Genomic DNA, 27896 nt, shown 5'->3' on the forward strand with positions numbered 1-27896 from the left:
CTTCTTTGCCACCCATGCAGCTGACAAAGCCCTCCTTGCTCCACCATCAGTGGAATGAGCTCAGGACCACATGCCCTTTTTCATTACTCTGAACAGGCCAGCTGTATTGTAACTACAACCAATTTCCTTGCAGTCTATAAAGCTGTCAATCAAAATCATACAGAACAGGGAGTGGAGGAGGGAGCTGCAGGGGCGGAGCTGGGTGGGCTTTGAGGGAGGGCTGCAGGGGCAGGAGACCAGATGTCAAGAAAGAGGATAGAGGTAGCAAGAGGGAGTTAGAGGGGGTGTTCATGAAACAACAGTAAGACCAAAGCTTTCTTTTTAAAATTTCCATTTATTAAAGTTATGAACAAAAGAGACAAATAAGTTATATTTTCATTTGTTAGAATTCTATCAGTGTTTGAACATTAATATTTAGAGAGCTAGTACAAAATTTCTACTTTCATGGCTAGCTTCTGATAAACCCATAGAAACAGCTGTCTCTCTCCAAGGATCGGAACATAATACTGAAGGGGATGTGAGACAACGGCCATGTTGTCTCACACAACAGTTAGCAATGAAAGTGTGCACCTTAAGGCTTTTTCTCTCTTTTTTCTTTCTTTCTTATGGTATATCATTACATATAAACTCTTTAGAAATATACTTCTGTCAAATACCTTGACAACTACTATGTACACTACAAAAATAAATTTTCATATAAATAAATTATATGGCATACATTTATCTTTGTAACTGAAAACAGCATAAATCCACGCCAACAGTGACCAAAAAAAAAAAAAAATGGCATTCTGAAAAAGTCTGATTTTTTTCCTTTTAAAATCCTCCAAGAGCTATGATGAGATCTGTTGTGTACAAAACAAAACGTTATATACTCTTCTCTTCCTATTTAACATTAGTAAGCACTTTATACAGATCAACTCCATTAATGTAAAAAAAACATTACTGTAATAGTGTTTTTTTCAATAGACATAAAATCCCTGCATTTTGTTATCCACTGGCATTTTAACAATAAAAAACATATTTTTTATATTACAAAAATATAAATATAGAAATTGAACAAAGTACAAACAGAAAAATGAATAAAATAGTTGCCAGCTATGATTCTCTCCGCTGCTGCCAATGTGACAAATGGGAGGAAAAACAAAAAACAAAACTAAAACAGAAAGTAACCCATTTCAGGCAAGCAGCTGATGTACAGTGGCTCTCAAATAGTACACACCCCATTAAAATGCCTATTTTTTGTGATGTAAAAAAGTGAGACTCTTAATAAATCCGTTCAAAATGGTCTCCTTATTTAAAATTGCATACATATATTTGCAACTAAAGGGAACAAAAATTTTCTTTAAATAAAAAATATGAAAAATACAAAGCTGCACCAACTTGTTTGTAAAAATGTGAACATTCTTTTCAGTTTTAGCATTTAGTTTGTCTTCACATTTCACTTCCCTTAAATTACAGTGAATCTATTTACACAAAATTACATTTTAGAGCCCCTAGAAGGATTGCCTGTTCATTTGCCAACTTTAGCTAAAGCCACAGTTTGCACAGGGGAGGTTACAGACGATTCAAATTTTCTCAGCATTAAAAGGTATCACTCAGGGGAAGGCTATAAACAATTCCCACAGCATTAAATAGGTACCAGAGCACACTATAGCAACAGCTGGAGAAAATATGGCACAGCTGGGAATTTACAGTAACTGCTCATTTCTCCAAATCTAATGAAAAGATGAGTGCATTTTCTTTCCTCTTATTGAGTCCATGCACATATTTGAATCAGTGACAGAATTATGTTATTTTATAAGAGGGAAATTAAAGCACTGGAATTGCCTCACTATAGTTCAGAGCAAAATCTGACAAAATCTGTGAGATCATCTGAAGGGGGAGAAAATGTCTGTTTATTGTGATAAATTTGGGGAACTTTTGTCAAGCAGAGTGCACTACAATTACCAGGTTGAGATGTGGGGACAGTTACAGACTCCTGCCAATGAAGACTAAGTACAAAAAATGAAGTATTGGTTTATACAACCACGTTATTGGAGTGCTGTTTCCCTTCATACAGATTAGATTCTTTATTAGTTGTAATGTCACATTGAATGAGGAAAAGGTTTTGAAATATTTACCATGACCAATGTTTTTACATCACAAAAACTTGATATTAAAACAGAGGAGTGTAGGGTTTTGAGAACCACCACAGCTCAGTGAACAGGAGAAAAAAACCTATGAATGTTCGAGAATGAGTCGGAGTGTAAGAAAAGGTTGTTATGGAAAGAGACCAAAGGGGCCCAAGAAGTGTACAGGTACGCCTGTTGGCACTGACACCAGCAAGCCATATCTGGTGAAGGTGGGGTACAAAAAAAAAGACCCGATTCTTCCTCATCCACCCCCATAAGGCTCAGGCTTGTGCAATTTAGCAGCTGAGTGGAGACATCCAATTAGTGTCATGGCCTTATGCTGTGGATTTTTAAGAGCGGAGGTCAGTGGGGACAGCTGTGGCCAAACCATGACCAGTTGTCTTTATTGTCATAAAATAAAGGGGGGTCTCAGATCCAGGCAGAGGACAGGAGTTGTGAAGAAAACCACTACACACACAAACGCACACAGCAAAATATGAGGCCTTATTGGTCTGAGCCCTTCGAAGGCTGCATGGTCTAGCTTATTGGATAGACAGAAAGAGCTACTTCAAGCGAGATATATTCCTGTGAATGAAACACAGTCAAGTGCCATTTTGAGTTGGGTCATACAGTATTAGTTTGAGCTTTAGCTTATCCACAAGACAAAGCCACTTTATAAGGTGCAGAGGTAGCACCTTGTTTTTTTGACCCTGTTCCAGAATCAGTAACGTGAAGGTCCCTGTAAAAGGTAAGAGTTAATTTCTGAGGTGGGTTCTGAGGTTGCTCAGAACCTGTGTGAGCCTGCCAGGGTTGTTTAACATCACAAAACCTCTTACAGTAAAATACAACCAGCCTAACAGACAGTGATACATAGCTGAGTGCAGAAACAGGTTTCAAGGCCGTAACTAAAATAAAAAAAGGAAAAAAAATAAATCTTAAAATGTCTTCATACCAACTCATTTTAAATAGCACGCATAGCGTGTCAAGTTAAAACAGTAATTCTTTCATATCTACCACAGGTTTGTGATAAAAAAATTAATAGTTTTACAAGCGTACCTTTATACAATAATAAAAACACACACAAACAGATATACCATAGCTTTGTTGGATGTTTCTAACAGTTTCCCTCATGTTTTAAATGAGTGTAAATGTTAGTCTGAACTGAGGATGAATCTGGTGAATGGAGCTGTTTCACATTACACAACCTGACACACAGACACACCCACACACACTCATATACCTTGACAGATCACTGGTTCTGTTTGAAGAGAGATTTGCATAGTGTTAAAAATGTACATTAGTATAAAAAAAATAAAGTTCTGAGCAGCAACTGTGAATGCTGACAGGCATGTTTGTCCTACATTGAGCTTCCTATTGGCACAGATCCACAGAGAAGTGAACAGTAATCAAAATACACACACATTCATGCATCCATACACACCTACAACATATACAGCCCCAGTCTATTAACAAGTAGGAGTTGTACAGCTCCTAAAAATTATACCAACTATTTGTTTATATTTACATATGTATAAATCTTTTAAATATAGATAGAAATATCTAAAACAAGAGTCCACTGTGTTACAGTAACATTGAGCACCATTATGGCAACACTGGCAAGCTTTTACGCTACATGGGGTCAGATGTGGGGTTGTGCCAAGCTGGTCAACTGCTTAGCAAGACAGGGGAGTTCATCTTTGGCCATAGTGCTTCTCTTCCCCAGATCTGGAAAAAAACAGTACGTGCATTAAGATGGATGGTCAGACATTTTACATTCAGACACTAAGTAAGTAATTTTATTGTTAGAGATGCACAGTGAAATAGGCTGGTGACTGTAATCAATATGATTTTCATCTAGATCAGTTTCCAACTGGCGATCAGCTGCTCAAAAACAAAAAATGAGACCTTTCCTTGAATCAGTAATTTGAATCTCATATTAAAAAAAATCTCTAAAACTATAACAAACAATTTCAACTGAAAAGATCATGTTTTTTATTAAAAGCTTTTTTTGTGTGCGGAGTTAAAAAAAAAAAAGCTCTAAAGTATTAGGGTTAAAATGTGTTAACAGCCATGTTTCAGAGGTAAAAATCCGATCTTAGAACAAGGAGATGTTTTCATTTGTATGGTAATTTATCAACCTGCATGATTACCGCACCCTATCTTTAGGGTAATCTTTTCTTAATTTAAAGCTCCACAGATTTGCATTGTTTTTGAACTCCCACTGATGTATATTGGTTCACTCTATACTGTTTAGCATTTTTACTCCTTTGAAACTATTATTTTGAATTTTAATATAAATGTGTGTGTTCTTTTTACCTTTTAAGTTTTGCTCTTCTTATTATAATGAATAATAGTTTTTTTATTCATTAGTTTTAAAAATGGAGCCTTTTAAACCTTTACCAAGGACTGAATCAGAACGTTAGCATTCACCTAAAGGGCCAATGAACAGATTGTATTTCAGAATCTTGCCCAGTAAGTACTTTAATTTGATGATTTGATGCATACAATATACCTTTAAATCTTCTTCCTTCAGTAACAACTTCCACACTAAATAATTTTCTTGTTAGTTCAACTTAGTAGCACTAAGGTATGGAATTAAACGGATTCTGGTGACTTGTGGATTTCTCTGTGCATTGCTAGTATTATTGTTGTATGCATAGTCCGTGATTAAGCCAGTTATGTGTATGAAACAAATCTATCTATGAATATGCTAAAGGAACCGAAGTATCACCTCAGCTAGCCTGTTGGCCATGGTTCGTGTCAGCTGCCTCTAATTCCAAATCCTGAAGCTCCACAGATTCCACCTTAGCCTCCCTACCCCCTGTGTGGGTGTACAAAGGCACGTGGGGGTCTTGGAAAGCCGATTCTGACTCCTCTGGCCCCGATGGGTAGTAACTGTCTGTTCCCGTGTATTCTGGAAAGGAGGAAGCTGGACCTTGGGTGGAAAATGGCACAGGGTGAACGGCCACAGTGACCGAGGCTGATGCCGTTACTGTGGTGATGGGCTGACAAAAAGGAGCGTTGTTGGTGTGTTGGTGCGGGAGGTGGTGATGATGCTGTTGGTGATGATGAGGCTGTGAGTTGTGGGAAGAATGGTTGCTGTGGCCTGCTGAGTGTTCTCTGTAACTGCGAGAGGTGTGATGGCCCCCAGCCTCAGTTGCAGTTTCAAAAGCGTCCATGCGCGGTTGGGCCGGGGGCGAGGCCTGCCAGTGCTGCTGGCCCCTGGGGTCCCTGCTGCAGTTTCGCTGAGTATTGCCATGCTGGAGACCAGAGTCACAACCCTGAGAAGGAACAAACTGTAGAGACCACAATAAGACACTCTTGTAAATCTGACACATGCAAAGAAAAATCCATTTGTGATAGTTCCCTACCGAAGACACAGTATAGGCTGGGGGGTCAGGCTGTTGTCTCGGTGAATGCCGTTGTCCTGACCCCACTCTTCTTTCCTCCTCTGGCCGGGCCACTCTGCCCCTGCTGGTCCGGAGGTGGTGGTGCTGCTCCTCTGGTTGAGTTTGTCCTCTGTGAGGGTAAAGGTTGTAGTTCTGTACCTCTTGGCTTATTCCAGACACTGTGGCATTAGAGCTGTACTCTGAGTCTGACGAGTCTGTGGCTGCACCAGAGTTCGTGACAGGTCCAGAAGTTTGGTGTGGACGGACCGAGAAATGGACCACTCGAGGAGGGGACTCTGGGCAGGGAGTGGGTAACCGACTTCGGTCATCAGTGGGTGAAACCTGGCCAATGAGAGGAAAGCAATCAATTTTTGAACATCTATAAGTCACTTTCTATTGACAAAATCACAATTGTAATGTTCAATAAAGACTCTACTCCCATTAGGTATTAGAAGAGGTATACAAGATCTCAGCACAAGATTTCACAATATTTCTCATAAATATTAAGTCTGTTCTGTAATGCATCATCCAATCGATGCTTGCATATAACTTCATCTGGATAGGTTAAAATGGTGAGGTATTGTAATCTACCATTATAACCTCCAAATAAGGAGGAGAATACAAACAAATTGGCTGAAAGCACTCAATCGCATTAGATAAAAAAGCCCTTGACACTTGAGAGGAACCGACTAACCAACAAAGTTAAAATTGTCATGGTAATCGGATGTTGGCATAGTATTGGAACAATTTAATTACTAAAGGATAAACTAACTTGTTCGGTTCACACAGTCACGATGGGGAAGACTGACTTCAAACCCTTCAGTTCATAAATCAGCAGAGTTTTACCCATTCTTAATCCGTAGCATTTAATAGACAGTTGGCCCACACTTTTGTAACCATAACTCATTTAGTAAGGATTTCCTTATGAAAGGTCTCAGAGGATTTTTCTTTTAAACATTTTTTTCCAGAATCACATTTTTGAGGTCAGACATTGATGTTGGACAAGAAGGCCTGGCTCAGAGTCTAGCTCTAATTCAGCCCAAATGTGTTCTTTCGAGTTCAGGTCAGGACCTCATGTCAGTCAATTTCTTCTACAACAATCTTTCTTAATGGACCTTGCTTTGTGCATTGGCACATAGTCATATTGGGACAAACTGTTTGAATTTTCAAAAAAAATGTTTTGGTATGCTGTGGACTAAGTCACTGACTTAGTGACGAAATGGCAGCTCCTCTCGAAACTGCCACTCAAGCTTCTTCCCTGGAATGAATTAAATTATATCCCTACTTTCTACTGATAAAAACACAATTGCCCTGGTTGATTAAGACTGCATTCTGGCTGAGGTTTCAGTTTTTTAAATCATACCTCTGGATAAGGTCCAAAGTATGACAATAATACTGGGAGAAGGACCAATCCATTCAGGACTCCAAGAACTGTCAGGATGGCTAACACTGCAAAGAAATACCTGCAATATAAAACAAATATATGAAAAGGATTAAAAAGAGTTAATAAAAATGCCAACCTATTGCAAAGGCTGGAAAACATCATTTACTATTTATTTGCCTGTTTAAAACATTTTCTAAAAATACAGAAAAACAAACATGGAGTAAAGTGGATGACACTGCCAAAAAGCATGGGCATAGGGTTGCTTAGACTAACAAAGACAGACATGAGGAAACAAAGAAAATACCCCCAAAGACCACAGATGTTTACATGTGGAGAGAAATGCGCAGGTTCACTCACCACACATGCCCAAAATAATACTTCCACACTGACACCAGCCACTCCCCAAATAAAACACACATGTACAAACCCCCCACAGATAGCTGATGCGTGCACTGTGGTTCTGAGGAGCAGAACATAAAGGTACCTTGTGTGTGTCTAAGCCCTGCCAAAGAGGGTTAGTCTTAAAGAAGCCACAGAAAGAAAGGAAAGGGGAAGCATAATTAGCGAGAGCTGGTTAATTCAAAGGCACAGGAATAAAAGGGGGGGGAAAGTAGAGGGGGAGGAGGAGCTATTAGGGTGAGGGCACTCTCTCTTGGGTGTGCAGTGTATAAGCAAACATGGGGAAAACAAAGCGGAGTGGAATGTGAACGGAGGGGGTAAAGGAGGTTGAAGAGGGAGGACATTGGGGTATAAAGTGAGGAGGGGTACAAAAGGACAGGGGCCTCTCTTTCCTCTCTGGTTTTAAAAAGAGAGAGGGGCAAACAAATGAAGTGAAGGGTATAGAATTTAAACAATTTAGTCTAGGGACGAAAAGAAGGAAACCCTGAGAGCACCACCCTTCCCTGGCCTCTTTCCTCTCTCAATTTTTTTATTTTTCTCTCCATCTTCTTCACTCCCTTCCTTCCAGCTAAGCTTCTGTGAAATTCCCGGCCACTCCACAATCCCCTCCATCTAATTAAATCTGTATGTATCAGGTAAGACCCCACACTCTCTGCTCTGAATCTCGCCCTCACTCAAATCAAGTCACCTACATGAGAAAGAGCTCTCTTTGCCACTAGCCATGTGAACACTGTCAGGACACCCAGATACACGGCAGCTAGCCTATCTGTGTAATTTTTGACTTTTGAGTGAGGCTGGCTCACTTGAGGTTCTGATTTGTTTGTGTGCTATACAGATGATACTGTAGTGTTTTGCTACAATAGTCTTTGTAGTTTAGACGGGGCTGCCAACTTTTAAGTGAAGGCTGCAATGAGATCAATCCTGAGTTTAGTTAATCAGGACTATTTCAATAAAATTTGCATTGCATAGCTATCCAGTTAGGATATTTGCTCTACATTTATCATTTATCATATGTGGTGGGGTTATATTTTGAATAGACTTTAATTAATGGAGAAAGGAGCACTTGATAGCTGTTCGTGTTTTTCATGTCTTGGTTGTATGCACTGCATTGGCTTTTGTTATAAAAGTAAGGTTACACATTTTTCATGTGGAAATCCCATACTTTTTCTGACTCCTTTTTCCAGATTTCTCAGTCATTTCAAATTATAAGAAACAAACATTCACTGTGAATTTAAGGTAGATATTTCCATATGGCACCATCAGAAAAGAATTGTAAGGGAGGAAAGAAGGACAGACAGACTTAAGGACACATGAAAGAAATATACAGTACAGACCAAAAGTTTGGACACACCTTTCTAATTCAATGGGTTTTCTTTATTTTCATGGCTATTTATAAGTCAAGAAATCCCACTTATTAACCTGACAGGGCACACCTATGAAGTGAAAACCATTTCAGGTGACGACCTCTTGAAGCTCATCAAGAAAATGCAGAGTGTGTGCACAGCAGTAATCACAGCAAAAGGTTTATACTTTGAAGAAACTAGAATATAAGGGGTATTTTCAGTTGTTTTACACTTTTTTGTTTAGTGCATATTTCCACATGTGTTATTCATAGTTTTGATGCCTTCAGTGTGTATCTACAATGTCAATAGTCATGAAAATAAGGGAAACTCATTGAATTAAAAGGTGTGTCCAAACCTTTGGTCTGTACTGTATGTAGAACACAAGAAAGACACAAGGAAAAAAGAGAAAAGAAAAAAGGAGAAAACAGAGGAAGAGTGGTCGATACATGGACTGCAGTACGCTTAGAATGAAAGACAGTAAGGAAAGTAATGAGGCCAGAGGGGCCTTGTGATGGACTGGCAACCTATCCAGGATATAACCCGGCTATCACCTGTATGAGATAGGCACCAGCCCCCCCAAGAACCATGCAAGGACAAGCGGGTATAGAAAATGGATGAATGGATGAGGCAAGAAGGGAAGGTAGGAGGAAGGAAATAAGAAAAGAACAAATCACACAAGGAAGTAAAGATGAAAGAATGCAAATAAGGAAAGAAGGATAGGAGACAGGGTGCAAACACAAGAAAGGAAGGGCCCAAGAATCTTAAGGAGGACATAAGAAAGAATTGAAGGAAAGAAATAAAGGAATGGAGTAAGGACACAAGTAAATAAGAAAAGTTTCCAGTATAACAGATAGGACACCACAAAGAAATCAAGGCCAGGAGGACAAAATGAATGGTGGTATGACAGAAGGAAAGAGGGAAGAAAAAACTGAGGGAAAAAGAAAAAAGAAAGACATAAGGGAAAAAGGAGATAGGAATAATGGACACAATACAGAATGCAAGGACAGAGGTAAGGAAACATTTACACAGTAGAATAGGTAATGAAGTCCGGCATTAAAATACTTTTCATACTAATTCGGACCTGGAAAAAAGAACTCAGATCAGATTCCAGACTGTTCATGACAGCATCGGGACCACATTAAGCCTTGTAGCTTGAACATACTGTTTGCAAACCTTTAGCTTGAAATTAATTGGGAAGAAAAGGTCCAAATGATTAAACATTTGATGTAATTTTTGGCTTCTAAATATGAAAAACAGGCAATTAAATTGAATTACATAAAAGCAATAAATAAAATGTGTCAAGTAAGGGACTTGCTACTATGATTTATTTTACTGAAACAGGATGTCGGATGGATAGTTCGTTTGTTAGTTAGTTCATTCAAATTCTTGTCCAATTAGTTAACTTATGAGTGTCCTGAGAGCCAGTATGAGGTAGAAAATCTGATCTGATTTATTATGCCTTGACTCCACCTACTGACCACACACGTGCACTTTTACAGCTTCAAAGCATCCATCTTATACTTTTAGTACACATCAAAACCATTCTTGTAAATCAATCTAAAACACCAGCGCTGGTAAATTCTATGTCATTGCTTGAATTACATTTACTGTACATATGGATGCATGCAGCCCACATACCGGGCAGTGAGTCCCACCGGACTGTTTAGAGTGAAAACATTCACAGGGCTGACAGAGAAAGCCAGGGAAACATTTCTTTCAGCGCATGCAGAAAAATACGAGCCGGGCCCTGTTGTTATTGCACCGTCTTGGGGCGCCGCTTTGTTTGCTCTGACAACAGCAGGACCTTTAAATGGAGGCTCCCAGACCGTGGCAGAAGCCAGAGGCGCAGCACACCGCTGGAGATGAGGAGCGAAGGTCCATTGGCCTCCTGAGTTTGTGTGTTTGGATACGCATGTGTGTATGTGTGGACGTGCAGGCATGCCATCATTGACCCCAATGATTACAGGGTCAGGGAGTATGACGGCGTGTGTATGCGTGTCTATATGTAGGGACTGTGTGTAACTGTTGGCATGTACATACATGAGCACAGTTTGTGTAATTGCAGATCAGATAGAGTTCATTGCTCCCAGTTCTTAAAGGAACAGGTCAACAAATTTGTACAGTTAAGTGCAAAAAAGAATGCATGCATTGAGCCTATTTGCTTAGAGGAATATTCCTATAATAGTCCAGAGAGGAACGTACAGAATGCTTAAAACCTGGCGTCCAATAGAGACTCAACAGTTGTAGTTTGTTTTAATATCCTTCTCTACAGTCATCCCCCTTGCCACCCCAAACAAACAAACAATAAAAAAAACTGAAGCTTTATCTGTTCTTATTACTTTCATCTGAACTTAAAGTCCATCTTTCAATTGTTTCAACACAAGGAAATACTGAACATGGTCATGGAGAAGGATAGCAATAAAACATTTTCTGCAATTTTTATGGAGATCCTCAAGACATCTCATGCTAGAAAAAATATATGTTTTTAGAAACAGAGCATGCAGTGCAGATATAGGGGTGTAAAACAAAAAGACTGATGGAGAAAGATGCAGAAAGAGAGAGGCTTTCATGCATGAATGGTGGCTCAGGGACATTCCTGCAAAATGCAGGTTTAAACATGGTCTCAACAGACTATGGACGCCACACAACTGCCATATGATAACCTTTAAGTGCAATCCCATGACAAAGTCTTGTTGTACTCACCTGACGATAAAGTCGAACTCAGAGCCTGCGAGCATTAAGACACCCAGTAAAGTGGAGAAGGCGCCATCCAGCACCGGAGCAAACATGTGCTCTAGTGCCAGCACTGCCCGTTTGTGACGATCCCCTATAGCTGTCAGGAATGCCTAAAATACAGACAAACATACAGTTCAAATCTTTTCTGGGGGGGTAAGGTCACTTAAATAAGGCACATCTCTTTAGATATCAAGTATTGTCAATAATTTACACGACAGTGAGATTTATTCTGATTTTGTTTTATTTCCACGATGATAATGATGATAACATAAATAAATTAAACAGCAATACATAGTGAGAGCCATTACCCATAAATGGAGAAAACATAAAACAGTGGTGATCCTTCACAGATGTGTCTACACTGTCAAAATTGCTCTAAGAAAATCCAAAAAGTAGATTATTTTCATTATCTGGTTTGTATTCCCAAATTAAATTCAGTCCTTATATTAGAAAACTTTTTAAAACTGTGAGAACTCTGAACTTTGGTAGTTTTATGCATTTGTCTTTCATAAATTGAGAGTTTCATTATTAGTGAAATAATTTCAAAGCCACCCATAAAAGGAGTAATAGAACTTTAAAAAGACATTCCAATTCAGTAGGAAACATAACATCCTTTGCACAATCATCTCTCATTTAAAGGACCCCAGATTTGAAATAGTCAGTAATCAAACAATTATAATTAGTGCTTTTACATCTCTTGTGAAAAGAACAGCTCAAAACTACAGTTTAGAATTATGAACAAATGTACATAATTCCTCACCATAACTCTGTCAAAATAGGTTGACTCAGGCCTTGTGTCGACTTTTTGTGTCGAAGTTTTGTCACGCCTCTATGTTAATGAAAGTTCATTTCGGGACTTCGGATGAAGTATGTGGGAGCTTTTAGTCTTTGAGTAAGATGCCTGTAGACAGGACAATAGTTTCTTTTAAATGTAACACTGTTTCATATCTTGTCCCTGTTCAAATAAATTTTAAATTATAAATAAACAGAAGATGCTGCGGCACAACCAGTTACGAGGTTTAGGAAGGAACAACTTTTTTGTATCATGCCGTGTTAGTTTGGACAGCCTTTTTCCTCTAAAAACCTAAGTCACAAAAATCAAAACAGAAGCATAGCAGAACTGGTGTTGAAAAGAGCATGCTTTTATTGGCCTACCAGAGCTACATGGACCGTAAACTCCACTCCAATGCCCACCGAGGCAATGAGAATGACCACAGGGACGGCGCTCAGCTTGATTGCCATCAGTCCCATGAAGCCAAAAAGCTCCACAGTCATGAGAGAGAGCACAAGCACCTGAGGATGAAAAAGAGCTTTCTGTCAGACAGAAATGTGGGTTTACTTAAAAAGAGACATTTAACATACAATTCAGGGAAAAAACTATTTCTAATCTTCTCCAAAGTTTCAAAATACATCTCATATCTTCTGAAGTTGCATACAACAATACATCAATATTTCAAAAATAAAATGAAGAATGGTCAGCTGGATGGTCTGGAAACAGTTCAGTTCAGTTTTATACATATCGCAAGGGGAAACTGGTTTGTAGGAAGCATCAGAAAAACAATAAAGCAGAACTATCCCAAAAGACATCACATTCATTCTCTTAGTACTACACAAATGCACAAATTGGGAGAAATAACTTAAGCCCTAGTGCCTTAAAGTACAATGTGCTCCCAAACAGGGTTACAATGCAATTTTCCTAAGCAACTTAGCTCTAAATTTGTTTATTTTGTATTTTGTATGACAAAAGCAACAAGGACACAGTTATAATACTGAAAGGGTAAGAAGAAATTTTACTCAACTTACTAAGTCATAAAACTAAATGTATAGTACATCATCACTTCAGACACGAGCTGTGTGATTTTTACAAATATTTCATGTTGGAGTTCAGTAAACAAACACACTACAATTTACACATTGAATTACACTATACACTATGAATTTATCACAGCTGTCTTTGCAATGGAAGGATGGATTGGTGGGTGGAGAACACATGGAGAAAATCAAATATCCACACCCACCCAAATCAGGTCTTCTGGGTAGATGACCTTGAAATTAACAGTTGATCTAAACTCTGACTGTACTCGGCAGGCAGCAAAACATCAGAATGTGAGCAAAATGTGTGTAACTCTGTGTGGAGAGTGGATTTTCCCGGGCAAAGCAGGACAGGGCACTAACTGAGAGTAAATACCATTATCAGCTGACAGGTGTCAGGTTACGCGAGACCTAAATCCTTTGAAGAGGCCCAGTGTGGGCTGGGGATGGAGCTCTGTGCACGAGTGTCCACTAGAGGTAATTTAAGATGTATTTGTATGAAGGAAATCTGCTAACAAGTGGACAAAAATACTAAGTAAACAGTACCTCAAGATGAAATTCAGGTCTCATTTTGAATCTTAAGAATGATCAAATTTCTACTATTTGTTATATAAACAATGCTATCAAAAGCTTGGATTCTTTGTCTAAACGCCTGAGGAAATGCAAAATGGAAATGGAAATACAGAATGCAAATCATATTTGATGATTATTATAGCACCAACATTAAGTTGATAAAATATAATCTGTATATGGAGACAATGCAGTGTTAAGCAACTAGCTATAAGCTTGTAGAGCTAGTTGTTTATTTCTTGATGCCTCTCTGTCACAAACCTTTTGATGTTTCTAGTAAAGCCTGACAGATGACCATGAATCCCCCTCCTACCTTGTTTTAATGCCTCAGGTGGCCTAGCAACTGCCTATAATAAAGTGCAACGCAGCAGAGAGAATAACCAGAGTGATCTGTATGTGTGTTTCTGTATGAATGAAGTACCTGGAAGTTTATACATTATACATTGTATAAATGCACCCTATTTGCTTGCCTGTGTCCATGGAAACTTCATGGGTGAGACAATTAGTAAAAGACAAGAGCAGAGGATGGAAAACACAGGACAAAGACTACTTTTTATGAGGGTCAGAGTGGAAACTAGCTGCAGGAGAAACTTTAGAGTTCTTTCAACATTTATTTCAGCATTGAAGTCTGGGAGTGTCCGACTAGACTAAACACAGTGGCCCAACAAAACAGCACAAGATAAACACTGGTGAGGGGCCCATGATATCACACAGCATCCCTTCTTTTTTCAAACTTTTTTATCATCATACTCTCCAAGCAGTTTTATTTTCAGAATGGGTTTTTTTTGCTTGATTTTTTACTTATCGAAAAAAAACAAAAAAAAAAGATTAGAGGTACACCGGGAATTGGAAGATTTTTAGCTTAATTGATCCTTCTTGACTGGACATTGTCTAAGTGATGAAAAGCTGTTGTAACACCAATAATGGTCTTTGGTGTGGAAATTACTATTCAGAGTACAGTTCTCAGAATCTGTTAGGTGTGAAAGCATGAAGTCACAGAAAGCACAGCAATGTAAGAGGCTATTAAAAAAGGAAATAGAATTTTCTACATGTTAAGACATATTTGCTACTCATTTAGGCAATGTTCTTTTAGCAAAACTAGTTGCAATGACTGCCAGTATAAAATGCTAAATAGATTTTAAGATAAAAGCTTTTTTCTTCAATACTTGATTTCATTTTTTTTATTAACACTTACTATGATGCCAGCGGTCCACGGGTTGAGCAGAAACAGGGCACAGACTAGAAAGGTGCAGGCAAGCACAACACTGATGGAAAGGAGAAGCCAGTGCCGCAGACTGATGTACTGCTCCCAGAAGAGAAAAGGGTAGCCGTTGGGGTAGGAGGGCAGGCCTTGTTGGCTGTAGTTGTTGCAGATTGCTCGCACGCTCTCGATGGCCTCCACAAACTGCGGGGTCTCTCGGAGCCCGTTGAGGTAGAAGGGGAACTGTGCATATTCGATGGGCTCGGCAGCAGGAACTGAACGGAGAAGAAGTGAGAGGAAGATTCATTTACTTTCTATGGATATGTACTGATCTTGGTTTAAATTCTTTATAACAACATGGATAAATTTTAACTTGAGGAACTAAATGCTGCTGGGTACTAAGGGGAAAGACCAGCTAAAACAACAGTGGGAAGAATAACCTTTGCAGATAATACCAATCTGTCCTGTTTGGGCTCTGGTAACAATTTAATAAATCTACAGTGATCATTTAAGACAGTTCATCTATACCATGTTGTGGTCTATCTATCCTAAATTCAGCTTTATTCAAGGCATAGCTACATCTGTGGGTGACTGTGTTTGTGCTTATGTGGAGGTGGGGTGCAGAGGTGCGTTAAACAGAGCTCCATTGACTCGAACATGGCCAGACTGAAGCCAAGTCTGCCTAATGAGGGCCTATCAGTTCCAGACACAGCAGACTGTCAGAACTAAGGTTGATTCACCGTAATTACAATGTCAGGATCATTGCCATTACCACACCCTAAACACAGCACCACCACATAAAGAATAATATAAATGCACAAACACGTATAGCTGCCTGTCACTCAGCAATGAAGTCATACTTGCTGAAAAACAGTTTTTATTCAGATTCATGCTGTCACGTCTTTGGTGCATATGGCAGTTTCAAAAATAACTATTTAAAGGATTACTCAGCAGCTGCATGTCTGTATACAGTGTCTTTTAATAGTATTGATACATCCGTTCTACATTTTCACATTTTGTCATGTTGTAACTACAAAAGTACATTTTTGTTTAAACTTTAAAATGGAAGGAAAGCAATACACTGGTTTTCCATTTTTTCAGGGGAAGTGTTTTTCAAAGACACACATACATTATCCCTGAGGTGGCACATATTATTGGCAGCATCAATGGGTGGGAACAAGATTATGATAGTCAGAGTTGATGAGAAGAAGGGTGGAGCTAAATACATAGTAATCCTGGAAGATAACCTGAGCAGAAAGTCACGGTCCAGCAGTAACACACTAAACATACAGCCAGAGCTACAACGGCATGATTTTAGACCACAGGTTCTCGTAGTTGGAATAGCCTAGTCAAAGTCCAAAACTAAACCCAACTGAGAGTCTGTGTCAAATCCTGAAATTGTAATTGCAGCAAGAAATTCAAAACACTTAGCAGCATAAATCTACACTGGTGGATCACACTGTAAAGAACCTAATCCAATAACATTATCCCAGTCCCAAACTTCCTACAAGTTCTCCAGTCATTCATCCCATCCAAACTCAGGTTCTCCTAAATTCAAATAAGAGCATACTGTAGTTTTATGTGATTTTCAGTCTGTTTGTGGTAAAGAAATGAGAGCAGGTTGTGTGGTATGATTAGGGTCACTGAGTTTTAATAAAGTGTGTGTGAGTGTGCTTGCAAGAGCCCCAGGGTAGCCAGGATTATACCACTGAACCACAGGAACAACACTGAGTTGTGTCCCAGCTCTCAGCTTTGCAACCTGAGCTCATGCAAGTGCACACTCTGGCCTGGTCCAGCAAAGTCTATTACCTCATTTTGAGCTTAGAGATGGACACAAAGCAATAAGTCAGACCACAAGAGGTAAACACAACTCAGAGCGTGGTAGCACGGTACCAGCAAAAGCCAGTGTTGAGACGCCACTGCATTGCACTGCAAGACCGTCCTGTGTGTTGACTTACTGCTGAGACGTGTCTCGGGCATGGAGTCAGTCCGGTCGTGGAGCCACTCGGGAGGGTGTGGACGGATGTTTGCTTGTGAGGCAGCATAAGCGACAGGATCATTGCTGACCCAGGCGGTTAGGTAGATGTAAAAAGCCCCAGGATTGATGATCCCATCTGCATCCACGAGTCTCTGTCGAGTCAGCTACAAAACCCACAGAAAGGGATGGATTACTGACAGCAACCATTGCTAATACACACTTAACAATATGGTCTGCTGACAGGTCTTTCATTAAAATGTACACGCACTTGAAGGTTATTTTTATTTATGTTGGGCTGAAAACTGTAGTCTGAACTGTAATTAGCCTTTAGAAATAAGAAAAAAGACTTTAACATTCAGTAAAGACTGTGGTGCTGCAGTTGTTTTTGCCACGATTCTGTGAAAATCAACTATGTTTTACCATAACATTCTACAGGTGAGCAGACTGCAGAAATGTTTCCTTTTACACATGGATGAGTGCAAGAGAATGAAACTCCATTCAAAAACAGGAGGCAAATATTAGCCCCGCTCTCTCTCCATTTCCAACCAAAGAAAAATCAACAAGTCAAACACTGGTTACCTTCTCTGGAAATTCCTGTATTTCTGATCACAGCTTCCCAGAATCATCATGCTACATTAAAACATGGAAAATGTTGAATCAGCTTCTCCCTTTATATACAGCAGATACTGGCTGGTCTACCTCAGGCCATATGTTCTGACCACTCTGAATAAACGTCTAAAAGTAACTTTGGAACACTCTCATACCAAGAGCTTTGGGCTGCTAAGGACGAATTAACACTGAGTCTTTATAGACATAAATGTGGAAGGACTTTTGTAGTTATTGGTGAAAAGAAAATTAGGTGTCAATTTTACTGCAAACAGTTTTACACGATTTGTCCATATTCACGGTTATTCCTTCAAACACCACCCATATTTTATGTCTCTGTCTTGAGTGTTTCTTTCAAAACTGATAAATGTATTTAAGAATAGAATGACTGTCATGTATACAAGCCCCCACCATATGTAAATAAGTAAAACTTTACTTATGTAGCACATTTCAAGATCTCACAAAGTGTTTTACAAGACTTGTTAAACAAAAGCAGATTCAAAAAGATAGGTTTTTAAATGGCTTTGAAAGAAAGCCACAGTCTGCTTAACTTAGTGCCCAAGGAAAGGAGTTCCAGAGTATTGGAGCCACTGACAAAAAGGCTTTGTCTCCCTTTATTTTCAGTTTAGTACTATTAGTATGCACTGATCTCATGGAACTGGGGATACATGGGTGCAGTAGTGCTCTACTATAACCTGGTGTCTGCCCATGCAGAGCTCTCCATGTTAAAACAAGAATCTTGAAATGTGCTCTAAAGTAAACTGGGAGCCAGTGCAGTTGCATTAGCAGAAAAATAAAATGTGAGGATTTGGATGATGTGTGGATGTTAGAATAAAATACTGCTTTTTTTAGTCAAACCAAGAAGTTGTAGCTTGGACTGCCTGGGCCACAAGTGTCAAACTCCAGTCCTGGAGGGCCACTGCCCTGCAACTTTTAGATGTATGCTGCACCACACCTGAATAGAATAGTTAGGTCATTAGCAGGACTCTGGAGAACTTATCTACACAAAAAGAAAGTAATTAAGCCATTTCATTCCAGTGTTTTGTATCTGTGGCACATGTAAAAATTGCAGGACAGTGGCCCTTGAGGACTGGAGTTTGACACCCCTGGCCTGGGCCATATTTCAAACATCTTCTTTTTAAATCAGCATAACTTGGTACTAACAGTCCTTATACCAAAAAGTGCTTTAAAAAACAGCACACAAAATTTCTTCTTTGTATTTTTCAAATGTATTTATTTTTCTTTCTTTGCAAAACAATGAAACTTAAAGTTTATATTCTGGATAATTGCTCTGTCTGCAGAACATCAGAATTGAACAAATAAAACTAATGCTTAAATCTGTCATGCAAAATTGCGACTCTAACCTTTCTAAGGGGAGAGTTACACAACCTGGCATTCATCCATTATGAACCAGAAATGCAAACTGTTTATGTAGTTTTTTTGTGATAGCTTCAACTGCTATTTCATTTAAACAGCTGTATTCAGGACATGAATAGCGCTCTCACTTAAGGTTGCTAATTTAGCCCTTGTATGGGGAAGCAAAAGAGCATAGTCTAGCATCGCTACCTCCTGAGAGGTAAAACCATTACTGTATAGTTCCGCCATTCTGCCTTCTAGGAACCATAAATCTATCTTTCACAGAGGCTGGGAGAGCTTTCAGGGGTCGAGTTGGACTCACCGGGTTACGTATATGAAGAAAGGATTTGGATTTTTTTTTTCTCCTCACATTTTGTGATGGTGGTGGAGGGGGTTAGCGAGAGAAAAATTGCTTGAGTTAGCGTAACAATAAAAAAAATTGGCTGGAGTCCCTGGGCGCGTCTGTGTGCAGTTAACCTGGTTGTTAACACTGAAGGAAATGCCACCCAGCAAATGGAGTAGAGCTATAAAAATAACACAACATCTGTACAAATGTTGCTCACACTTGGTTCTCCTGACCCCTATGGGTACCCAGAATGCCTGGCGCCACAGATTCAATCGGCCCTAAAAAGAAAAGAGCTCTTGATAGTGTCAGCCTTGTCTTTTCTTCAGACTTTCAGTCTTTTCACCTCCTCCTTTGTCTGCGTGCTCTCCCTCGTCTGGATTCACTCCGCGAAATGTCTCCTTTCTGTCACATTGCTTTCAAACCAAGCACACCAGGACTGAATAATCACCAAGAAAAAAGATAAATTGGAGGGCAGAGATAAAAGTTCTTCTGCATAGGACTGTAAAGTGGCAAATAAAAATGAAATAGTTGGTGAAGATCTGCTCCTCTGTTTTAGACACAGGAAAAAAACTACTGCAATATGATAACACAGTGCTGGCCCAAATAAACAAGTGTTTCATCCCATCTCAAAGAAGGAGTACACTGGAAAGTAGTACAGAGGGCAGAGGTTTGTGAAGGTAATCCTCGGAGACGGAGCAGGAGTGAGAGCTGAAATCCAGTGGATCTGGATTGAATTTAACAGCGGAATAGGCAACAATTGCATGTCTTCAAGCTGTCACGGGAAGTACAGGCAACTCTGCCGGCGGCCCCTCGCAACTCAGAACAAGTACAATTCCCTCACAGGGAGAGGAAGTGATGTCACAAGGTTGCTAACCAGAGCTGCTTTTGCTTTCTGTGAGCTAGAAGAAGTAAATCCACCGTAATCTAAACACTACAAGATCATTCTCAAAGCAACGCTCTTTAGAGTGGACGATGTTACTGAACATGAGTAAGGAGTTTAGAAATAAAAGCAGAGGAACCACCAGAATTCAAGAAGTGACTTAAAAGGAAACTATATTTTCTACAACATGCTGAGAAAAGAGAGCAGTCCATTCTGACTGTAAAAGAGCAAGAGAGAACATGACTATCAGCAGATAACAGGAAGATGCTCTCTTATTTGTCCTCTTGGGGGGCCTCTTCTGGCATAGGAAATGCTGGATGTGGAAATATTTGCACTCTGTTGGAAAATCCTGAATTAAGGTAAGGGTACTGACATCACTATTTCTTTATAAGCAACGCACATCGGAGACAGCTGCTTTACAGTTAGCAAAAATAGTCACTAATATACGATGAAACATTTTTAACACTTACAGTACTACTCTCTCCAGTCCTACTGCCTGTCAGAAACGATGTTATGAATTTTGTTGAGTCCAGTTAATAGTATAAAAAAAAATCATTATTGTTAACATTTTTTTCAAAAGTTCAAAGATGCGAAAGTTGCCACAGAATTCTGATTGCTGTATTTTTACACAAGATGCTGCAGTGTATATTAGACTCGACATAAATGAGCTCAGTGTTGAAAAGAAAATGGATTGTTTTGTGTCTGAGGTTCACAGGAGTCCTGGCCAAGAATTTTGTTTTTATATTTCTTCAGGTTCTTATCTCTGTTTTCACTCTTCTTGCCAAAGAACGCAGCAATGAATCTACATCTCTTGTTTTCATAAAGTGGTTAAAAAAAACTTTAAATTAAAAACACATACAACCCTCTGTTGTCTTGTTAAAGCTGTGCAAATTTCCTCAGCTCCAAAAACTCAATCTTTCCCCTTATTTCCTCCCATTTTTCTCCCACACTCTCTCTCATTATCAACGCATTGGTATCTTTCTGTTGACATAAACGAGACTTGATTTGATCTTTCGCAAATTTCCTTTCTAGACCTCCATCTGAGATCCAAGCTACTCACTGGGTTGACTTGAGTCCTAGTTAGATAACAACATCTCTCACAATGCCAGACTGGAGACAAGGCTACTTCCACAACTGAACTGGAAATTGTCGAATGATAACATCGTTTGTTTCATACTTTTCTAACAGCTTTCGAGTCAAGGTGAGGTGTAGATCTCAACCAAGTGCTGCGTAAGCAGGACCTCTCAAAAACAGAGTAATGGCCTTATCGTTGCTCTGCCAGCACTAATAATGAAATGCAGTGGGTGCTAAACTCAGACCACCAGACAGCAGAACGCAGCCTCTCTGTCCAACTGGTGTGCTAAGCTTTGAAAACAGAGGGAGCTAATAACACACAAGGGGGAAGCGACTCACTGTTCACTGATCTCACACGTGCAGGAACTGAGAAATGATTCAAATGCAGAGTTATTTTTCATTTATTTGCTGAAACCAATGTTTCAGCAAATAAATGGACAAACAGAGAGTTGAGTCTCTTTGGAAACTATTTACATAGATCATATAATAAACTGATATTTAGGTTAGAGACTCAGCTCAACAAGATCTGCTGAATCTAAACTTGAAGTTTGCATACTCCAAACAATTCTTATTTTATTTTCATAGCTGCAGGATACAGTAGTCCACAAGAGATAATCGACTCCCAGTAATCTGGTCCCATTGCTCTCCGTAAGCTTTTGTATCACTCCTTTGTATATCTGTTGTTAGCATGAAAGGAGCTTAGATGCCATCCAAATGATTACAGGTTCATCTCAATAAATGACAATTTCATTCAGGAGTTAATTTATTTGATCAGGTAAGTTAATAAAAATAAAGGAGTTCCTATTGAATAGGATAATCACATTTTTGCAGAGAATATTGACATTGCGCCCCATGGCGCAATTGTTTCTTGCTTGGTCAAGTGACTGAACAGGAAAGGTTTAAATCCCCCACATACCTGGCTGAAGTTGATGGGTTTGTCCCTGCGTCCCGTCTGCACCAACAGTTTGTAAGCCAAGACGCCATCATCAGAACCATTCTTGTAGCTGTTGACGGTGATGTGGCCGGCCTCCCAGTCTTTGTCAAATGCCTGCTGGAGTCCTGTCGGGGAAACCAAGTCGAGACAGATTGGTTAGATTAGGATGTTTAAAAGGTTACATGCTCTGCTATCTTCAGTCTTCCTCTATATGACAATTACAAAGCACAAGTTCACAGGAAAACGGAAGACGTAATAACCCGACGCGGTAAAACAGAACATGACACAACTCTACAAGTTAACCTTAACCTCCATAACAAGTGTCATTGATTTCATATAACTCCATTTTCTACCACAAAGCGAGACTTCAAAAGCCTGAAATCTGCTGGCTTTAATTCATGGTGATCGTTAGGGGATATATCAGTAACATATGCCTCCTTTTCTATACTTCTCCCCTAATCCATATGTGTATCACTCCCCTCCTGTCTACTCTTCCCCCTCAAGGCCCATGCTGTGGTCCGTCTGTGGGAGATGTTGTTTTGGGTCTCTTTCCTTGGCCTGTCTGGCTCCAATTTGTCCCACCATTGCGGAGAGGAATATCAGACACGGCTCTCCCTTTCTCAGCACCCCCCACACACACTCTGTGTGGTTCTTCGGCCGATTTATATACAGACTCCCACAAGATGCCACTGCGTATCTTTTTTTATAAGATTACATGCTCGTGTATTTCTCGTGCCAATGCTGCATCGACTCCAAATTAAAAGTCATGTAAATATATGAACTATATTGCATAAGAACTAGGGTTCTTATTGCTGTTCTTATTTTTCATTCTATATTTCCATACAATTTAAGCCGCACCTTTCTGGGGTTGTTTGTCTTTTTTTTAACAAATTTATAAAGAATTGGTATAAAAGCAAAAAGTTTATATTGAATTTATGGGAGATTTTTCTACACCAACCTGAATTCAAGTATAGAAAACGGAAAAACAACAAACTAAGCAAAACAGAGTGAATGGACCCGACTAACAGACAAGGATATAAAGAATAAGGTTTGGAAACCTGAAAAATAAACTCACATTTAAACCTTTTAATAATTTCTCAGGAACCTTGATTTCACTTTTAACTTTTAACATCAACTTTTCAGGTTGATGCTAAATCTTCTGCTTTTCAATTCTTAAAGCCCAGAATAAAAATATTGTCTTTAACATCTTCTCCATCAGCCTCCATTATGGGATTTTAATCAGCCCCTATCGGTGTAAAGTTTAAAATGCTTCCTGCTTTTGAACCCTAGTCTAACATCTTGTTTGCTGTGGATTCATGTCAAACAAAGAAGAAAATGATGATCTCAAAACTTTTTCACAAGAAACTAAATCACTGCCATTCCTCTGCTATTCTCACAAAATGAACAAAAGTGTCAGTAACACGGCAGTTGGAATCACATTTTGAGTTAACTGAAACTGACACAGAGAGCAGTCGGCTTAACATCTGGCCGGAGTCCTGATTAGAAACCAGGCTTAATTTCACCTTGCAGCCAGTCCCTGAAGAAGTGGAGCCACATGCGGGGAAGCTGGCCGTTGTCCTCCTTCAACACGTAGCGAATGGTGTGGAACCTCTGGTGGAGCTGGTGCAAGAGCGGTTGGCTCTGGGCGTACTTGGCCCGCTGAGTCACCACGTACATGTTGTAGAATGAGAAGAACTTGAACTGAGCACCGATGAAGTCGTACTCGCTGGTCTCTCTGGGCACTATGTCCGTCAGCTCCAGGCCGTCACGCACCTGGGTGGTCCCATATAGACTGATTCCCAGCAGGCCCAGGAATAGCATAATCACGACCACCTGGAATCAGAGGGATGGACACAAGGATGGATTGATCAAATGGCTGCATCTTGAGTCTTACGAGCCAAAGAGGAGTAGAAATATGAAAGGTTGCTGCTTGATCTTAGAAGTATCTAAAAACCCGTGTTTTAATCAACAATGTTTGGTCATAGCAAGCCAAAATATAGTTCTTTGTAAACTATCCACATTCTGCCATGTTAGAACCACATCCTTCAAAGTATTTTACAGATACACTACACAATAGATCAGTGCAAAATAGTGCATAATTCAGAAGAACTAAAAAGATGCTTGGTTCCCACATTTGTTTTAAAAATTATATTCAGCACATTTGTATTCAGCCCCCTTTACTCTGATAAAGCACCTTCAAAAGTTAACCAGTCCACTAGAGTGTAATGTCATAAGCATTGTAAAGATCAACAAACACAGCTGACAGGCCATGGCATAGCAGAGTAATGTTTAAAGAAAAAAAAAACTCTGTAGGGAACATACAGAAACATTTGGAGGAAGGTTCTATTGGTCTACATACATATGTGGCAGAAACCTAACACTGAACAACATCATAACTGTGAACATGGTGGTGGCAGCATCATCCTCAGGGAAGCTTTTCAGAGTCAAAGAAAGACCCAAACAGACTCCAGCCCAAAAGCTAATTGAAAATCTGTGCCAAGAAGTGAAAGCCAGTGTTCACATCACCTCTGAGACCCATTGGCTCAGCTTGAATTGTTTTGCAAAGAACAGGTTGTAATTGCTATACGGACTGAACACAAACACATATCACAATTTTGGGATTTTTATTTGTTAAACACTTGGAAAAATATATATCTGTTTACATCTTCTTCACGTAGACATATTAATTTTTGTTGATCAATCACATAAAATCCCTCCGTAATGTGTGCGTGGATACTTCTGCAGTTCATGGTATGTTGTGAAACACTTCATCAAGTAAAGGCCACAAGATGTACTTTAGCTGAGAAGAGTGGCCACCCAGACTGAGGTCAGAGAGTGCTGAGTGTGTATGACTCACAAAGGACATGACCACAACCTCCACCCCAGATTTCGTCCTGCTCAATTCACTCTGATTAACCCTCCCATTCAAATTAGCGCCCCAGTGACTCAGTGAAAAAAAACAAAATAAACAAAATAAAAACCACACCACTGTCCCACACAGACACATTAATTCTCTCTGTATTTTCATTTTCTAAAAAACATACGTATTAAGGAGCTAAACTGACCTTGGTGGTGGGTCGCAGAAGGAACGGCGCATAGTGCTTCTCAGCAAAAGAGGCCAAGGTCCAGCGGGAGCAGGAGGGCTCGAGGCAGTGCAGACCCATTGAGGCCTCTCCGATCTGAGACAGCAGGTCCCGCGTGGAGCTGTTGTTCTCTGGGCTATGGCTGGTCGTAGAGGCTGAGTCACCCTGAGGAACGGTGCAGGTGCCGGATGTGGGCGCTGGGCAGTGATGAGTGAAGGCCACAGAGCCTGAGGAGCCCCCATTACCTCTGCTCCCACCGTGGTTGTTGCCGAGGTTGCTGCCTCGGCTGTTCATGCTGCTTCTGCTGACGTTGTTGTTGTTGTTGTAGTAGTCACCACTGTGGTTGCCCCTCGTCTGAACCGGGTTGATCGGCTGCACCGAGATCTGCGACCGGGGCTCGGCCGTGGTGTAGAAAGCCTGCGTGCGGGGGTCGTATTCTGTCCTGAGCTGCACTGTGGACTGCATGGTGATCTGGGTTTGCTGGGCGAAGCTGTGGCTGCTGTAGCTCGGTGGAGGCGTGTGATAGGAAGGAGGAGACGTGCGATACGACGGCGGAGGGCTGTAGTGTCCCACATCTGCTCCGTCCAAGTACGCCTGAGGCTCGATTTGAATCACTCGATTGGCACATGGGCTGTGGAGGTAGACAGAGAAGCAGAAAAAACAAAGCCATGAACAGCTGTGAGATAAAAAAATATATATATATATTAAAAGAACTTCATGGGCAAATGAAACACACTGCTAGAACCTTCATTTTTGTAAAATAGAGCACAGCATTACATCTGTTAGAAATATTGTTCAGCCTTTTGGCATTTTGGATCTTCCTTTGCCAACATCATGAAATATAGTGGTAACAATGGAATTTAATAGCACAAGTACACATCTGCACAAACGCAGCGCCAACAAGCATGCCCAGGCTGGAAGGAAGACCGGTAGAGTCTAATAAAGACAGTGACAGATAAACACACAGCGAAACAACCGAGCAGCCAGACAGACACAGACAACTTTGGCTCTAATTAGGTTCTGCTTCAGAAGGATTATTATATGGATAACTGGGAGATAATGTTGTCCTGAAGCTATTTCTAAGAAGATAAAAGCACAGAGAAAAAAATCATGAAAGGAAATAATACGAAAGCAATCAATCAGAAATGAAAAAACTGATCTCACCTGTAGAAGCAGCAGAAGATGTCAAAGCGCCTTTCTTCTCGTCTGTAGAGATCCATGCTGAGGATGGCAGGAAAGATGAGCAGCACCATGGCGAAGTTAAACACAACTACCACCGCGGCCTGCAAGACACAGAGAGGGGGCAATTTTATTCCCAAAGAGCTGGTAGAGTAACAGAGATACACAATCAAGTGCAAAAATACATGCGTTTGAAAAAGTATCCTTATCCTGTAAACCTTTAAACACTTGTGTTTGCGCTTATTTACTCTAGAACTGCTAAATAAAAATAAAGGGGGATCAAATGCCTTCAGAAGCCCCTTATGAATCAGAGATACTCACAAGTGGATTTCAAAGTCAGTTCTCAAGAGTTTCAAGACTGAAGTAGATATTTTCTAATCTACTGCTAACCGTTCAGTCTGCCTCTATCACTGTATTCTTGTTAGTTCTGAGGTAAAATCCTTTTGGCATTTTAGATCTTCCTCTGCCAACATCATGAAATATAGTGGCTTGGTTTTGTCACATGAGCATCTAACAATTATCTTTATGTCAGGTAACCTGATATTCAACACGCAAAACACTTTGCAACCTTAGTTTATTCACTCAATTTAACAAGTTCCATAATCAACTTACAAACACATTGTCTTACCACACTTAACACAAATCATAACTGAAAGATAGCATTGAGTGAATCAGATCTCTGAAGAAGCTATTAAAAGCTTATAGAGAGAGCTGGGAACATACAATTTTATACATTAATTATAAAATTGATTAAGATTGACGGAGCAATGTTGTGCTTTTTCCAGGCACATAGTGACATTTTATAGCATAACCAAGGATTAAAGGACTCCTCAAACACGAAACATGATTTTCCAAATACTATAAATATGCGCTTATGTTCAGAACAATAATAGAAATCGACAAACACCTATGGTTTTTATTTTATCTTTGCAATGATGTAGTTAATCCTGAACTCAAACTTGGATATGATAGTGAGTTACATGCAAGGAAACATTGTAAGAAAACCTGTTAGAGGCTGTAAGAGATTTGATACTGCAACCAAAGATCACCTTTCAGCAAGACGATACTAAATATACAACCAGAGCTACACTAGAATGGTGTAGAATAAAGTTTATTTATGTTAAAATAGCCATGTCAAAGTTCTAGAGTGCTTAAAAGTTTGCGTCAATGATTGTAAGTTTTATTTATACTCTTTCTTCTTGACAATTATGGCAAACTTTATGTTGGTCTATCGTGTAAAATTTTTGTGAAGTACATAGAGATCTGTGGCTTTAACAAGATATGAATACTTTAGCAAAACACTAAGTATTTATTCCAAAGAATCTAACTTTTACAATCCAAGACATGAAGTCCAAAACTGTAAAAACAACTATGAAGATGAATGGCCAGGAAAAGAAAGAAGACTGGCGTGGCTTTCAAACAGATAAAAATAAAATTTGCAAACGTAAAAGGAAAAAACTGCCTTTCAACACATTTTTAGTCTCTTTCAAGACTGAAACAGAGATTGTGCAGGCA

The 27896-nt window shown here is 39.7% G+C and overlaps 1 protein-coding gene across 1 annotated transcript in view; it reads right to left on the minus strand.

Moving 5' to 3' along the window:
• Positions 1-314: 314 nt before the first annotated feature.
• Positions 315-27896, minus strand: part of ptch1 (patched 1) — a 63882-nt gene continuing 36300 nt past the window's right edge. The window contains exons 13-24 of the mRNA XM_028034048.1: positions 26367-26485; positions 25185-25833; positions 23643-23952; positions 22102-22244; positions 16904-17087; positions 14940-15220; positions 12518-12655; positions 11330-11472; positions 6864-6963; positions 5483-5842; positions 4843-5407; positions 315-3836 (exon numbers count right to left, since the gene is read on the minus strand). Coding sequence (XP_027889849.1) covers positions 4844-5407; positions 5483-5842; positions 6864-6963; positions 11330-11472; positions 12518-12655; positions 14940-15220; positions 16904-17087; positions 22102-22244; positions 23643-23952; positions 25185-25833; positions 26367-26485 — 2991 coding nt within the window. The 3' untranslated portion in view covers positions 315-3836; position 4843. The remainder of the gene's footprint in view (positions 3837-4842; positions 5408-5482; positions 5843-6863; positions 6964-11329; positions 11473-12517; positions 12656-14939; positions 15221-16903; positions 17088-22101; positions 22245-23642; positions 23953-25184; positions 25834-26366; positions 26486-27896) is intronic.

The sequence above is a fragment of the Xiphophorus couchianus genome, chromosome 12 (assembly GCF_001444195.1).
Source record: "Xiphophorus couchianus chromosome 12, X_couchianus-1.0, whole genome shotgun sequence".
NCBI lineage: Eukaryota > Metazoa > Chordata > Actinopteri > Cyprinodontiformes > Poeciliidae > Xiphophorus > Xiphophorus couchianus.